Source organism: Paralichthys olivaceus, chromosome 16 (assembly GCF_024713975.1).
Source record: "Paralichthys olivaceus isolate ysfri-2021 chromosome 16, ASM2471397v2, whole genome shotgun sequence".
NCBI lineage: Eukaryota > Metazoa > Chordata > Actinopteri > Pleuronectiformes > Paralichthyidae > Paralichthys > Paralichthys olivaceus.
The window spans coordinates 17,449,956-17,466,107 of NC_091108.1; the positions used below are offsets into that span (position 1 = coordinate 17,449,956).

At 39.4% G+C, this 16,152-nt stretch overlaps 1 protein-coding gene across 1 annotated transcript in view; it reads right to left on the reverse strand.

The window, feature by feature from the left end:
• The window catches only part of LOC109640420 (sodium channel protein type 2 subunit alpha-like), a 44,063-nt gene that overhangs the window by 16,067 nt on the left and 11,844 nt on the right, over positions 1-16,152 (reverse strand). The window contains exons 7-17 of the mRNA XM_069510922.1: positions 15,575-15,666; positions 15,246-15,488; positions 14,644-14,707; positions 8,549-8,690; positions 7,271-7,468; positions 6,988-7,170; positions 6,544-6,900; positions 6,312-6,441; positions 4,099-4,337; positions 3,158-3,331; positions 2,361-2,717 (exon numbers count right to left, since the gene is read on the reverse strand). Of these exons, the coding sequence (XP_069367023.1) occupies positions 2,361-2,717; positions 3,158-3,331; positions 4,099-4,337; positions 6,312-6,441; positions 6,544-6,900; positions 6,988-7,170; positions 7,271-7,468; positions 8,549-8,690; positions 14,644-14,707; positions 15,246-15,488; positions 15,575-15,666 (2,179 nt within the window). The remainder of the gene's footprint in view (positions 1-2,360; positions 2,718-3,157; positions 3,332-4,098; positions 4,338-6,311; positions 6,442-6,543; positions 6,901-6,987; positions 7,171-7,270; positions 7,469-8,548; positions 8,691-14,643; positions 14,708-15,245; positions 15,489-15,574; positions 15,667-16,152) is intronic.

The following is a 16,152-nucleotide window of genomic DNA, read 5'->3' on the forward strand; positions in this document are numbered from 1 at the left end:
GTGTGTGTGTGTGTGTGTCAGCGCAAGAGAGCGGAGTTAGGACGAGCTGAATTAATGAATGAATTTGTACAGCTATGAAGAACGATGTTACTCATTTAAGAAAAGAATCAATCATTATGTGGTGATTAGTCTTGATACTGTGGCAATCATTTCAAACTTATCAATGTTTAAACTGTAGCAGGTCAGACACTTGAGACACAGCTGAGTTGGTGTGTGTGTCTATGTGTGTGTGATTGTGCATAACAACCTAACCCCCACCCCACCCCTATTGTCATATGCCAATTAAGATGACATTACCCAACCCTAGTCTCAGCTGTCAATCATGATGTTTCACCCCCTTTTAATAGCATCAAATAACTAATATAAACCTAAACATGAAGAACTGAATATACATCAGTGTAATAAGAACAACCTAAAAAGACAGAAACCATCTTTGAGAAAAATACGTACTTTGAGTTTGGTCCATTTCTAAGTCTTAATTATAAAAAGCCAATAATGCTGTGCTAAAAGTTTAAAGCAGCATGCAATTTGCCTTTGAAAATAATGCCAGCATGGCATGCTAACATTTGCAATTTACATTAGAAGAGTAATCCATTCCTTACACTCTCTTGTATATTTATGTTTTGAAATGCTATATGACATCACCCAGCAAATGTTGCCATACGCTACAAATTATCAGGAGATACAGAGCCTATGAGAAGCCACTACTCTGCTTCCACACTGGAGTTCAAATATTTCTGTCAGTAGATTCTAGACAGTGCCAGTCATCATCTACACAAAGACCATAACAAATATTAAGTATTTAATGGCAGAGGGCATGCTGGCAAACTAACAGGTGTTTAAGCAATATCCAACATGAACGAACATTCAAAGCCTTGTTGCTCAATGAAAAAAAGCCTGTCAGGGTGTCTATCTGAATTTAACCTCGGAAAAAAATACAATGAAAAGAATCAATGATAGTACTAATAGTCAAATTAAAACCCTACAATGTTTGATTTTATCTATTTCATCAATGAGCATTAAAACAAAAGTCACACTTGAAATAGAAGACATTGACTATAAATAAATGCTGCAATCGCTTCTGGGATTCTTTTCTGTTCTCATTAACGTTAGCTTACAGGACACAGCTGGACAACAAATCACCATATGGGTGGACCAATACGAAACTTTGCTATGTGACTGTGTGACGGCTGTTGTGTACAAACAGAACTGTCAAACAGATTAATCACTTTTTCTTTCTTTTTATTTTTTTTTACCGAAACGGCTGCATGCAATAAAGTACTGGCTGCGTTTTGTCCAGTATAAAACATCAATACCTGGAGTTACAGTGAGAACACTAAATGACCTTGTCTGATCTTTTGCACAATACTTAGGTCAACATTTAACCCCGTAAGGCTTAATTCTTTTGCTGTGGATAAAATATCCAGCCCTGTCGACATGAGGCTGCAGCACAGCTGCTGCTGCCGTAGAGTGTGTATATTGTGGCTACACTTTGCACGACAACAAGTGCAGATAATACATATATGAGTAAGAAGGGACAACAGATGGTTTATATGTCGTCCAGACTTGATCTGTTTGCAAGTCTGCTAATGCTAATCTGCAGGACAGTTGGCATGATGCTGTGACATAACCACATCCTCTGTGATTAGTGTGTGTTCAAACTCACTGTAGCTACACGAATATCAGGGTTTGCAAAATTTGTCACAATGACACCAAACACCTGTGGAATGTCCTCATTGGTGCAATGTAATCCCTGATTACTTGTAACATCATCATTTGGATTTGACAGTCGTTACAGTTTTTTCCCCTCCAGGCAGACATCCTGTTATCATAAACTGATAAATGACTAGGCTGGTAAAACTCTGGTAACTCAATTATTTTTGTTAAACCAAAGACCACCAGGATTTGGTTTTACAGCAGCAGGACTATATATGTGGGGTTAACTAAGAATACACTAAAGTGCCTGTGTTCATCATAATAATGGAATATTATAGTACCATAGCATAGCTGTTGAAAAACAATGGGGGTATATGAGACAGAGGAAGAAGATAAACAATAGTTTTTAGTAGGATTAACTCATTTTGCTTTTGGTCTTTTCATAGGATTTGTTGACAATGAGAAAGAAAGAGGTTAAAACATAATTAAAACAGATTGTAAAATGTTTTGCTGTTTATCAAGTATTTGCCAATCTTAGCTCATAAAGAAGAGTTTGAAATTACAACCTTCCCTCAGAAGCAAAAATCTGTCAATTATTGTGATAATTATCGATATTGACTAATATGGAAATGTTAAAATATATGTTTTGGCTTTATTGCCAAGCCCTCCTAATTACAACTTAAATCATGTACAATAATACTCACCACCAAGTTCCCAATGACCATGACCAACATGAAGACCAGAATGCACAGGGGCTGCCCCGCCACTTCCATACAATCCCACATGGTCTCGATCCACTCGCCACAAAGAACCCGGAACACGATCAGGAACGAGTGGAAGAAGTCTTTCATGTGCCAGCGAGGCAGCTGACAGTCGATGGAGATTTTGCACACAAAATCCTGATAGTTTTTGCCGAACAGCTGCATGCCAACCACGGCGAAGATGAAGACGATGATGGCCAACACCAACGTCAAGTTTCCCAGGGCGCCCACAGAGTTGCCGATGATCTTGATGAGAGTGTTGAGAGTTGGCCAGGACTTCGCCAGTTTAAAGACTCGTAACTGAAGAAGCAAACAAGGTGAAGAAGATGAATGACGTTGAATCTTTACAGGAACCTGTGTCCGATGTTGATGTTTGATAGTAAAATGTTTTAAACTTCTAAATTTAATCTTTTAACAATATTCGAACCAGTGTTATGTTATCAAATGAGTAATATAAATAAGAGGTGTTTGTTCAGTCTTAATGAATAGTCAACCCATCCTCAGTCTTAACAGTATGATTTATTCATGTAGCCTATTTATTAAATAATAATACGAAAAGAAACAAAATGCAAAATGCAGCAGTGCTATAATATCAACTATATTAAAGCATGTTGTCCAGCCATAACCATATATCAATTACTCTTGATTTGACATATTTATAACAGGAATAATAAGTGAGATGATTAAGAGTTAAAAACTGTTTTTTGAATGCATAAGTGAAATATAAAATGTTATTTTACCAGTCTAAAGGATCTGAGGACAGACAGCCCCTCCACATTGGAAAGACCCAGCTCCATCAGACTGAGGCAAACGATGACGCCATCAAAGATGTTCCAGCCCTGTTGGAAGTAGTAGTAAGGGTCCATGGCGATCAGCTTCAGCACCATCTCTGCTGTAAAGATCCCTGTAAACACCTGGAAAACACAAATCAATTCTGGGTTATACTTCTGTGTAGGTCTGACACACTACACAAGTGACCTACACTGACATGAACATTTACACTTGTGCACTGGTGTGTCTGTATCACACTGCGGTAACACCACTAAAACATGTCACTGTGTGTATTTCAAACAATGAAACTGAGCAGATCAGTTGAAATTGGAACATGAACATATTGAGCAACGTTTAATTTATTTATAATTTATAATTTATAATTATATTTATTTATTATCAGAGTGACCTTTGAGCTACCTTTGACTACCAAAATCGAATTGGTTCACTCAATAACCTCAAGGCATTCCTGAGATATTTTGTTCACAAGATAGGGAGAGCTGGACAAACAACCTGGAAACATAATGCAGAGGCATAAAACAGTTTTATTCTATGTTTCTTCATTTAAGTGTGTGACAAACCTTTGACAATGGCAGGGTCTATTATTTACCAGTAGGGGGAGATGACAAAATGCAAACGAGGGAATCAGCCGTCCTCCCTCTAAAAATACTTACACTTACCAAAGTTAATCACCAGTAGTATAAAGTAGAGCATTCGACAAAGGAACATCATCTTACCAGCTCAGCGTCACAGGCTATAAAAACACAGCTATCTCATATAGAAATACGTTATCTGATTTATATAATTAGTCTGCCCTCTTGACTGCTCATCTAACACCTCACAACACTTAGTATGAAGTGGGTTAATACCTGGATATCTTTCAGCCTCTATCATTAAAACTCCCTCTTACCAGATTGCCCACTGAGAGCATGGTGTTGAACTCTTCAGTCATGGGGTAGTGCTCCAAGGCCATGAAGAGGGTGTTCAGCACAATGCATATGGTGATGCCTAGATCCAGGAAAGGATCCATCACCATGAACTTCACCCACTCCTTCATCTTCAGCCACCAGGAGCAGCAGTCCCATATCAGGTATTTCTTGGCGAACTTTAACCAGCAGGGATGGCACTTCTGCCTCGACACCTCCAGCTCTGCAAAGAGAAACCAAGATGAACGTTTCATCCTCAGAATCTTTGGTAAATTTCCTCTTAAAGCTACACTAATGTTGTTTTTCATTTATTTTCAAGTACCAGTGGTCATGATCTAAAGCCCAAGCATCAACTTGCCTCAAACTGTAATTGGTGTCTGTGTCTCAACTAAGTGATAATCAAAAGAAGAAAGTTTAAAGGAATAGTTTGGGTTCTTGTTGAGAGTTGGATGAGAGGATGATACTACTTGATGTTTATATACTTATACAAACAATTAAAAAACTATATTTAAAGTATTAATTATTAGGGTTTAGAGGTTCTGATGAGTGGATTTCATAACCCTGCCATTCCTTCCCAGTCTTTGCTGGCCTAAGCCAACTATAGCTGTTTCAGACACGAACTCTGGAGAATGTCTGGAAATTGGAACTGGAAAATGTCGCCTTTCACACAAGAACGCAGCAGGAGATTTTTAAGTTCACAACATCGAACAGGAAACTGTCCAGAACCTTGGTGAGGTGTGGCGCCTGAGTAGAGCTTGCGGGAGGCATGACATGAAGCATAAATTCCACTGCAGAGATCACTTGTCTTTGTTTATAGCACATCGGCACCAATGTCTACCCTTATCGCCAAAAGCTCTTGAATCTCATTGACTTTGCTAGTTGACATCTTTGTCGGTGTTGTTGAGGAATTGTTGACCATACCCACACATTACTGTATATGCCACTGCATATTATGTATATTACACTACATCTGAACAGGAGAATAGTGTTGAGGATTTTTTGTACATTAATGTATATGCCACTATATACTGTAATATGTATATATAGTGTATATTACATTATTCTGTACACCGAGTGCCTGTCTAATTCCACAGATACCCGCTTCTCGCTCTCTCCCAAGGTCAGGTTATAGATAAAGGACCAACCAACAGTGCATTGTAGTGTCTATGCTTAGGGCCTTTCATATCTAACTCAGATGCCCTAGACAGAGAGGCACCAACTCCAACTTGAACTCTTTTGTGTATTACACCAGTGGCAAGACGTACGGACACAATGTGATTTAGGAATGAATATTTAGACTTAACTATCCAACATGTGAACACCTACACGTTACAAAGAGAATGATAGGAATTCTAGCCATTCATTGATGTGCTGTTAGAATGGGTGACGCAAGTAGAGGAAGACATATGGGGATGCTGGGGGAGACATCTTCAGACTTGGGGGTGACAATTGCTCATGTTACTCTGTCAGCATACTTGTATATTGTTCCACCTTCTGGTCTCCTTGATGCATCAAGTCTACATTAAAATCTTCTGCAAGATATCAGCTGCTGCCTGAGCCCTCCTGGCAGCTTCTAGAAAACTTCCATAACAAATAGTGCCTGTCTAATTCCACAGATACTTCTCTCTCTTCACAGTACCAAAGGTCAGGTTATAGATAAAGGACCAACCAACAGTGCATTCTATTGTCTACGCTTAGGGACTTTCATATCTAACTCAGATGCCCCAGACAGAGAGGCACCAACTACACCTCTTTTGCGGATTTCACCAGTGGCAAGACTTAAGGACACAATGTGATTTAGAAATGAATATTTAGACTTAACTATCCAATAGGATGTGAACACCTACAGGTAACATAGAGAGTGGCAGCAATTCTTGCCATTCATGGATGTGCTGTTGGAAGTGGTGACGCAAGTAGAGGACGATATACTGGGATGCTGCAGGAGACATCTTCAGACTTGGAGGTGACAATGGCTGATGTTACTCTGTTAGTGTTTGTATATTGTTTCACCTTCTGGTCTCCTTGATGCAAGTCTACATTAAATTCTTCTGCATAAGACATCAGCTGCTGCCTGAGCTCTCCTTTCACCAGCTTCCAGAAAACTTCCATAATAGGTGCCTTCTTGGTGTATGAATTCCAGTTTCTTTTGTAATTTCCAGGAAGGTCAAATTATTCCCTTGATATTTAAAGGACTCACCATCCATGGCATCACTGAAGAAACTGACAGAGCTCAGGCCTCTTTTCCTGTGCACTGGAGGAGGCTCGGTCACTGTTGGAGAAGGCTGGAGGGGAGGTCTGGGAACTGGGTCCTCTGCATTGCTGGATTTCTGGCAGACAGAAAACACAGAAAAAAATGGTAATTGTTAGTAAATACAGGAGTTTTCCCTAATTACATGCAAGCATCTATTTCTCACTGTGTCTTCTCTGACCCTCTCCATGCTGTACGCAGGGATGGAAGTGGGAGTGTGCAAGCCCACAGTAGTGACTCCATTTTGATCCAGGGAAATGTTGAGACGACCATTGACAGTGAGGCTCGGGGTGAAGACTTGTGAGCAGTGACTCCTCACACTTCCAGTTCTCCTCTTCCAGGGTGTTGCTGTTGAACTGGCACGACTCCTGAAGGCGTCCCCATGAATGCTATACTCGTCGTCCCCAAAGTCGGCCTCCGAGTTGTTGCGTGCCCGGAAGGTGCTAAACATGCTGATCTGGCTTCCTCTCCTCGTGCTGAGGGGGTGAGATGAGAGAGTTGCCAGCAGAGGGTGGACAGGCAAGGGAGACAGAGGTGGCTGAGGAGACACAGAGGACACATTAGCTCCTTTGGCCAAAAACGTAAAAGACTATCAGGAGTGCTGAGTCCATGTTGAGTGAGGTACCATTAGCTCGTCCATTGGTTCAAACTTCTCCTCTGCAGCTTCCTCCTCTGTTTCCTCAGACAAGGTCTGGTGAGATCTTCTTCTTCTGCTGCTGTTTCGTCGTATACTTCCTGTTTTCAGTAAGAATGGAGACAGCTCTGGGGACAACACTGAGTCTGTCTCCTGGGCTTGTCTCCTCGCCAACTGCAAATAGAAAATAAAATGTGTTATAGGATATTATGTTTTTGTTTGTCAAAGGTCCAAAAAACACATGGAAATTGGTGGCTGGTTTTGATGCACTGACTCTTTGCTCTCGTCGCAGGTGCTCCATTGCCAGCTGAAACTCTCTCTCTTTCTGCCAGGCCTCAGCGATGGTTGCCTGATTCTGCTCCTCGTAGGCCATCGCCACCACGGCCAGGATCAGGTTGACCAGGTAGAAGGAGCCCAGAAAGATTACCAGCACAAAGAAAACCATATAGGTCTTCCCTGCTGAGCGCAGGGTCTGAGGAAACAGACATGAAGTCAGTCAAGCTGAAGGAAAAGGAAAATACTATTCTTCTGAAAAGCTGTCATATTTGTTGACACAATATAGTGTATGGTTATGATGGGAAACGGTTGATTCCATAATTTCAGACAGCTTAACAATTAGAGGTAAAGAAATCCTACAGTTTTACAATATTTATCTGAGGTAGTTATTCATTCTAAAAAGATAAAATATGATATATCCATTGTAAAATTTAATTATCAATTTAGAATTGATTATTGCTAATGCAAACATAATGTGCATGTACTATGTTGTACACGTATAGAGAGATAATGCCTAAACTGAAACAGCATTATTTCATTGTTCCCTGGACACAGTGGAATAAGCTCTATACTCAACACTGACACACTATCTATTTAAAATGATTATGGTGAAAATGTCAGCTAACACTTAGTATTGGGTTGGTAACCTAATCCTAAGCCTGCAACAGCTAGCAAGAGCAGTCAGCAATATGCAACCAATCCCATATTTCAACAAATAACATAAAAAAATGTAATTATTAACACATCCAGACTGATGCTGATACTTACAACAGCTTCCTACTACTGTTGGTGAGGGCTGAGAGAGTTAACTGAAATGTCTGACCTGCAGGCTATTAAAGCCAAAACAAAGACAGATGCTAAAACTCTCTCTACATGTGGAGGAACCTGCAGATGATAATTCTCTGTGGGTTTGTCACTATAATTTAATCTTTTCACACAACAGGTAGTAATTGAATAAAAAAGTGTAGCTTTAAAATTCTGCATTAGTTCACTCTTAAAATAGCAGCTCTAAATGGCATGGTTGGATTAGAGAGTTGGTTAAATCCTGTATCAGGTTGTTTGCCTGTATGTACTACGCTGCAAGATTATATTAATTCACTGTGTCCCATGTGTTTCTCCCCAATTAACTGGGTAAACAACATTAAATTATTGAGTTAAAATACTGTATTCTGTACTTGTAGACCAATGAAAGTTTTGTGAAAGAAAAATATAAAGATAATTTTTCTAGGCAAGCAAAAAACATCCCGAATATCAATAGATTAAAACAAAATTGCACCTGATGGAAGAGTTTTTCCCAGTAGTCTTGCGTCATGAGTCGGAACAGTGCCAGAAAAGCCCAGCCGAAAGTATCGAAACTGGTATAGCCATAGTTTGGATTTCTTCCTACTTTTAGGCAGTCAAATCCTTCAGGACACTTCCTGTGAAGCACACAGAGACAGATGATTATGAGACAGGACTGATAAACAAAAGCTGGGACAGATATGGCTGTAGTGGCGTGCAGGCTGCTTTACCAGAGTTAAAAACATCTCCAGTATCTACATGTATGTACATGTAGCCCCGTGGCTTTTGACTCCACAGGAGAGAGAAGCGGATGAGTCAGTAAGTACATACACTGCCACCATCACCATTATTTCAACTGAAGAGGGCACTTGAAACTCATCCAGGCAGGAGCACTAAAATGCACTGGTGGAAAAAAGGATTACACCGAGCCAGATGGATATCAAATTGCAGTTTAAATTTTTTTTTAGCTCGATGCCTCCATATCTGATCTTCATTGTCAGCATAGTGGCATTACAGCAAATATTTAAGTCCAGCAGCTGAGAACAAGCTGGGCTGCCATGTCAGTCTGAGTGCAGAATAATTTCATAATGGCTGGGAAACAGCTGGGCAGGGGAGCGCTGCTGTGAGAACAGCTGTAGATCTCACCAAGCGGCCAGCTGAGCGGGAATGCTCAGTAATGTGCAGGAGTGAGGATAGAGGAGGCTGCGTGAGGCCAGCGACATCTTCTTGTCAGGCTGTCCCCTCCCTCTGCCCCTTTGCAGCACTGCTTGACCTGTCATCTATCTGTTCCCCTCTTTTAATCAACATGACAAAACACTAGGAAAGAATTACATAAATAAAATACATTTGCTGCTTTTCTTTGTTCCTATGTTACAATAAACGAAAAAGCTTATAGAAGTGACGTCACCTTGAGCTTCAGGAAAATGTGATGGGCACTAGCACTTTACAGGTACATAGTAACATTTTTTACTGTTGATTAATCAATAATAGAAAAAAAAATATTAGTTGCTATCTAATGGAAAACACTGCTGCATGGGAATCAGTCTAAATGTATGTAAAAAACATATTTAATATTATCTACAGCATTAAACCTTAATCGACTTCCTATTTTCTGCTTCTGTTTTAAACATTATTGTACCTTCTATTCAGAATGTTGGGTTTGAGTTCACTCTCTCAGGTATAAATTAAGTCACCCTCCGCTGCCTAACATGCAATGAAAACCTAAAGCATACATCATTACATTACATTGCAATCTTATCCATTAGCCATTGCTGTCACTTTAACAACAGTATGAACATATACTACTCTTTTCGCAATTGGATGCTGCTGCAAAAAGCAAAGCACCTGTTTGGCTAATGTCTTACAGGTTTCTATGGGAACTGCCCTGAAGACTGCATGGGTTATTCCTGAAAACAGTCCTCCAGGAGAACTGCTGAGCCGCATGAACCCACTGTGGGATCCGATGAGTCTCCACGCTGAAAACATCCACAGCATCAAGCGGTGATGGCTGCATGAAGGGAAGACTAGAATATGTAGTGTATATCCTAAAGTGTATTAAATTGTTCTCATAGTAATATACTACAGTGTATTACTCTAGATTAACAAATTTGAGCCAATTCAATCTGAAACTACAAATAAGAAAACTACACTCGTGAATAATATTATTAGGAAGACCACACTAATGGCTACTGGGCACGTCCTCCTTATGTTCTCAAACATTGTCAATTCTTTGTGGCATAGATTTGACAAGAGGGTGGCAATATCCGCTCCATGTTAACGTGTTTGCATCACATCTTTTCATCAAGCTGGAGGATGTTTAATTGTGGCAGTCAGCTACTAATACTCAGACTGTGTTCTCAGACTCTTTAAACCTGCTTTTACATCTTCACATTGGTGCAGTGTTGAATGCACTGCTTCGCAACTGTAATGTCACTGACAAAAGCACTGACTAATCAAGTCAAGCAAGTTACACAGAGTTTGCTAAGTCACTTCATACTGTGCAGAAATGAATCAACGCTAAGAAACATACACTAAAATAACCTAAAACTGACAGCAAACATTTTCAAAGATAGTCAACAATGATGTAGTAATTCTAGGGCTGGGCGATAAAACAATATAAAACATTATTACAATATAATTTGTATAGCAATAGCAATATACCAAAGGTTCAATATTTATCGTGCAATACTTATGCATTGTGTACAGTCAAGAGTAAGGCTGGACGATATGACTTAGAATCAATATCACAATGTGTGTGTGTGGGTGTTTGCTCTCATCTCTGTCACTCTTAATACAAACTGACAATCATATTTATTTAGTTATTAATCAATGCTGTCGAATCATGAATCAAGATCGTTCTGATCATTTTAATCCTGATATCCTGGCAGTGCAAGTCGAGTTACGTCTCGAGTTGAGTGTGGCAGGTGAAATGCGCACACAAAATTTATTTTTTGGGTGTTTAAATAATATTTTGGTCCTATCCTAATAACTTCTTAATAGTGATGGAGTTTATTGTTAAAGTGTTAAGTGAGTGCAGGGGAACACAGCATGCAACGCTGTGGAAAATTGACAATACATTTTCTATGAATTGCCAAGCCCTAGAGAGGAGGTATAACACATACTTGTACCACCTCAGATTTGTAAAATGTTTTGCTGTTTATCAAGTTTTTTTCATACTCTGCGTTCTGAGTTTAAAACTGCAACCTTCACCCACGAGCCAAAATCAGTCTTAAAGGTTCAGTGTGTAGAATTTTGTGACATCTAGTGGTGGAGTGTCATGTTGCAGCTATACACCCCTTCCAAACATGAAAGAGAACCTGTGGAAACCTTCAGTTGTAAAAACTCAAAAGGTGTTTGGTTTGTCTAGTTTGGGCTACTGTCAGAACATGGTGGCTTCGGTAGAGAGGACCCGCTCCTGATGTAAATATAAAGTATTTAAATAAAAAGGGCCCATTTTAGAGTAAAGAAAACAACAATTTGTTGTAGATGAAACACACAAGTGAAAACACCACTGGGATTTTTTTATGTAAAATTTCTGCTGATAGATCTCTTTCATTGAAATCTTGAACCTTTAACAGAAATAATAATATGACATTTATGATGATCTTGACTGAATGAATGACTTACATGAAAATGTTAATCTTGATATAATCTTTGGCTTTATCGTCCAACCCTATCAGAGTTAAAGATAAAAATAGCCAAATAATATAGTGTGGTCCTTAACATTCTCATAAACGTCATCTTATGTAACCAAACTATCACAGTCTGTGTGCGCTCTATTGAAGCTCTTTAATAACATGTTTACATTTGTATTCATACTGTGATAGTGCACAATCCACTTCATGAAGTTTAAGTAACAGAACAGCAGCAGAACATCTGTCAACCTCAACAAAGTGTATTCTTTCTATCCTGGGCAGGACTGAGGTGGTGGGTTTCCATGCCCACAATAGTCAAGGGTAAAAGTTGAAACTGTCTATACAATCAGTTATAATCCTGGATGCACAGTGGCTTTAAGATGTGAGGGGATCAGCATTGGCCTTAACTCCACAGTGGGCGTAATGACAAACAGCTGGGACCTTTGAGCAAATCATTTATCACAAACTTGTTAACCATCTCGTCAGAAATCTTTTTAGAATATGTGCGTGTGCATGCGTCCCCACTTGTGTCTGGGGTGTGTTCGTGTGCATGTGTGTGACCGTGTGTGTGAGTGTGTGTCATCATAATGTATCCAAAGCTTTAATTTGGAAATCTACTCAGGGATTACTTGTTGGAATACACTCAAAAGATTAAGCATCCTCTATGTTTTACGTCCTCCATCCTGACCTGCTTAATATCTTGCCCATCTCCACAGCCAGCCTCAGAAAGTTCCATCTGAAATGTCACACAAGTTAAAGGGCGGCCTCATTTTGACAGCAAAACCATAAGCTACCGTGTGGTTCCTTTGGCCTATAACCTGACAGCCATGTCATACAGCTGCTTCATCCTGTTTTTGAGCTGTTATCAATCAGCAAACGGGCAAAGAAATTCAAAAGAAAACACTATAAATGCAATAAATAGCACTTTGTTTGAAACACAAGCGCAATGCATGATAGTATATATTGCTTGGTTAGTGAACACCGTTTGTTCACTTCTTTTCACGATGCATTGTGGGAAACAATGAGTGCACTATAGTGTATAAAAACTTAACATTCAGACACCAATACAAAATGGCAAACTCACTATATAGTGCACAATATAGTGATTAGTGAGTGATGTCAGTCTGTGTCATTCCTCAGCTTGTCGCCAGTAAATCGATTTTTTGTGTCTCGCAGTAGAGCATTCCTCCTCCATGTTAGCGTAAGTATGTTTTTGAACTTTGCTCGTCTTTTGGACTCTTTTTCCTTTGCCTGTGGATTTGTTTGAGTTTATGAAACTGATCTGTTTCGAGTCATGCATCTAAGTCCAAACGGTGCCCCGGTCATTACAATTATCACACCAATTAGACAGGAAAACTGTCAGGAACACAAAAACATCCCACAAATCGAAAATAAAAATAGAGTGAAGGTAAACTCTGGATTGGTAATATCGGTACTAGTATGATCTTACTGACCCACTATTTAAGTGGAATGACATCATTTCACCCTGAACGTCCTCGAATGCATCCGCTTTTGCCCTGAGTTGTACACAAACTACTGAATCAGATTTTAAATCCCTGTGTTTTTGTAGGACAGGTTGCCGAGGGAGATGAAAAAAGAATTGGGCAGGCCACACTGTGAAGCCAAAAAAGATAATCGACTACCCCCACTGTGTCTATACTTTCTCTGTTAATTTATTAAAACTAGGTACTATATGCAGTATTAACTTAATTCAATTTTAAAAAGTCTTATACACACTTGAAATGTCTCATAAAATGACTCAAGAAGGACCTCAAGGTTTCTACCACTAAAATTACTGAAACTTGAGAGGAGAGACACAGGCCGGTTTACACTTAAATCATTTTTTTGATTTGTACCTAAATAACCCAATCTGTTAAAGTGGCTGCTATTTATTGATGCATACTTTCTCTCTGCTTTCAAAGAATCCCAGAGTTTAACTGTGTAAAATGGTTCCATAATGTATTCTTTTTTAGGTGTTACTATTTACCAAAATATAAAAACATAATCAGGTTCTATATAGAAGGAAGAATGAAAAAAAATCCCTGCAAAAACTCCACTACCTTCACTGTTATTGAGGCATTATCATGTATCATTAACTGGAGCACCTAATGGAAGCCATTTGTTGAAGCTGCAGGATTTCAGATTCACACAGATGGGTATTTAGTTCACTATAACCCTTGAACTGGGCCTGGCAGGGGCAGAGTCATCCTGTTGTGCTTGTTTCAAAAGCATTTGGATTTATAGGATTATTCAGCGCGTAAGGCTGAGTAGCAATATTTGGATGGTTTCACACAGTGCCTTTGATTGGGAACAAAGTCCAACAATTTACACATGAAATACTGTCAATGGACATAAACATTTACAGACACTGTATCTGAGAAAGATACTGAGGCTTAATATTCAACTTTCTTCTGCTAAAATTGATTTTTTAATCATGAAAAAGTAGTAGTTGTAGTATTTCTGGTGCTATAAACTTGAAATGAATCTCCTATCAACAATAACAGAATATCAATCTGAAGTGATCCAGTTCGCCCTGTTTTACCTAATCATGTCATAGAGCTTTTGAGACGATGAAATCTCCACAGACCCCCCCTCTCTCCAGCTGGCAACTCCATGTTTCTCAGTAAAGGGTTCCAGTTCCACTGGGTGATTATCCACACCACATGTCGTCTTGTGTACACCCTCTCACGCTACCCCCACCCTCCGTCGGATGGGATCACTCCACTATACATTATGTCCCAGATTGAAAATATGAAGCGGAAAGTGTATCATGTGTTGTTGAGTCTGTTTTTTGTAGATCTGTAAAAACTATTTTAGCACTGAGCCTGATGCTCAATCTGCTAAATCCAATTGTGCACATGACGTGCAGGATCAAAAGCCATTAGATGCTAAACATTGTGATATTATGTAATAGCTCACAGATGATTAACAAGCAGTAAGAAGGACACTCACTTACCCTGCATCACTTCCATATCCACATATTAAGGCATCCTTTGCTCCTTCAACTTTGTAGAAATTATCTAAAACAAGGAAATGGGAAGTTTAAAGAAACAAAATATTTTTTTTCTTTTAACTTCATTTGATAATACTGGCACTACACATTGTACATGTGGGAAATATAAAGCTGCTTTCAGACATGCACTAATTGTGAGAATATTACTGTCTGAGTCAGTTGCTCAGCACATTTTCCTGCCAGAGTACAATAATAGAATGTAAAAAAAGACAGCAGGTATATATATATATATATATAAATAATAGAAATATCTCAGGATGAAGAAGAGGTGCCATACAAGTAGAAGACACTACAGAAAACTTGGAAGAAGTAGTAGGATTTGAGAGCTTGGTAATAAGCAGTGTGGATGTGCTGTAAACAAAATAAAGAAACAGAATTTATACATTATGTCCTTCCTCCTGCTTGCTCTACCCAGGCTCCACCCCTCGTCTGAATGTGGTGGTTGTGAAAATGTCTGACCCAAACCATCTCCTGCTGCTTTCTTCATATGTGAATGGCAAACTTCCTGTCTCAAAACTGCAGAAGTGTGCTTTGTTTCAGCTGACCTTCACTGCTGAGGAAGTCTGCCCTGGAGCTCCAGGTTCTGTTGTTACAGATAAAGGAGGCGTTGGCGCTGTAGGAGGAGTTCACGCAGTGTGCAAGACTGCGGACGCACTTTTGTCGCAAGAGCCCCATGAAGAGCTGCAGGCCGATGAGGGCGAACACGCTGAGACAGAAGACGGTTAGGATCATCACATCTGCCAGCTTCCTCACGGACTGGATCAGGGCACCAACGATGGTCTTGAGACCTTGAGGGAGGACACAAGACAATATGTTAAACTTTGTTTTTACAGTGACACCGGAACATGGAGGTTTGATGTCATGGGCATCTTACCTGGGATAACTGAGATGGTTTTCAGAGCTCGTAGAACTCTGAAGGTCCTCAATGCAGAGACGTTTCCAAGATCTACAAATTCTGTCAAATATCTGTAGATTTGTATGAACAGTAAGAGGATTAAATGAAGAAGGTATTCTATATGATCAACAGCAACACCATCATAATAACATATCTTTAAACCACTTCATCATGTCTTCATAAATACATTTAAATCAAATAAATAAAGCCCCTTTTCCACTGATCAAATAACCTTTTAGCATCCAGTAATATCTGGCTTTTGTCTGCAATAGGAATAGATACAATCTGAATTCACTCCTGTGTCAAATGAATGCAGTAGACACAGGTTTTTATCCGATTGGTGGTGATGGAGATGAGACATACGGGTGAATGTGCTACATTGGCAGGTCAACGAGGTAAGATGATGTCAAACATCACACACTAATGGAAAAAACAGAAAGGCAAACTCATCTCCTGGAAATAGATTTTATCAAGTTTACCCCAAGAAATCTGGGTATCATTTGGATTTAAAAGAGATCAAAGTCTTGATGTAGACTTACATATATGAACAAAAAATT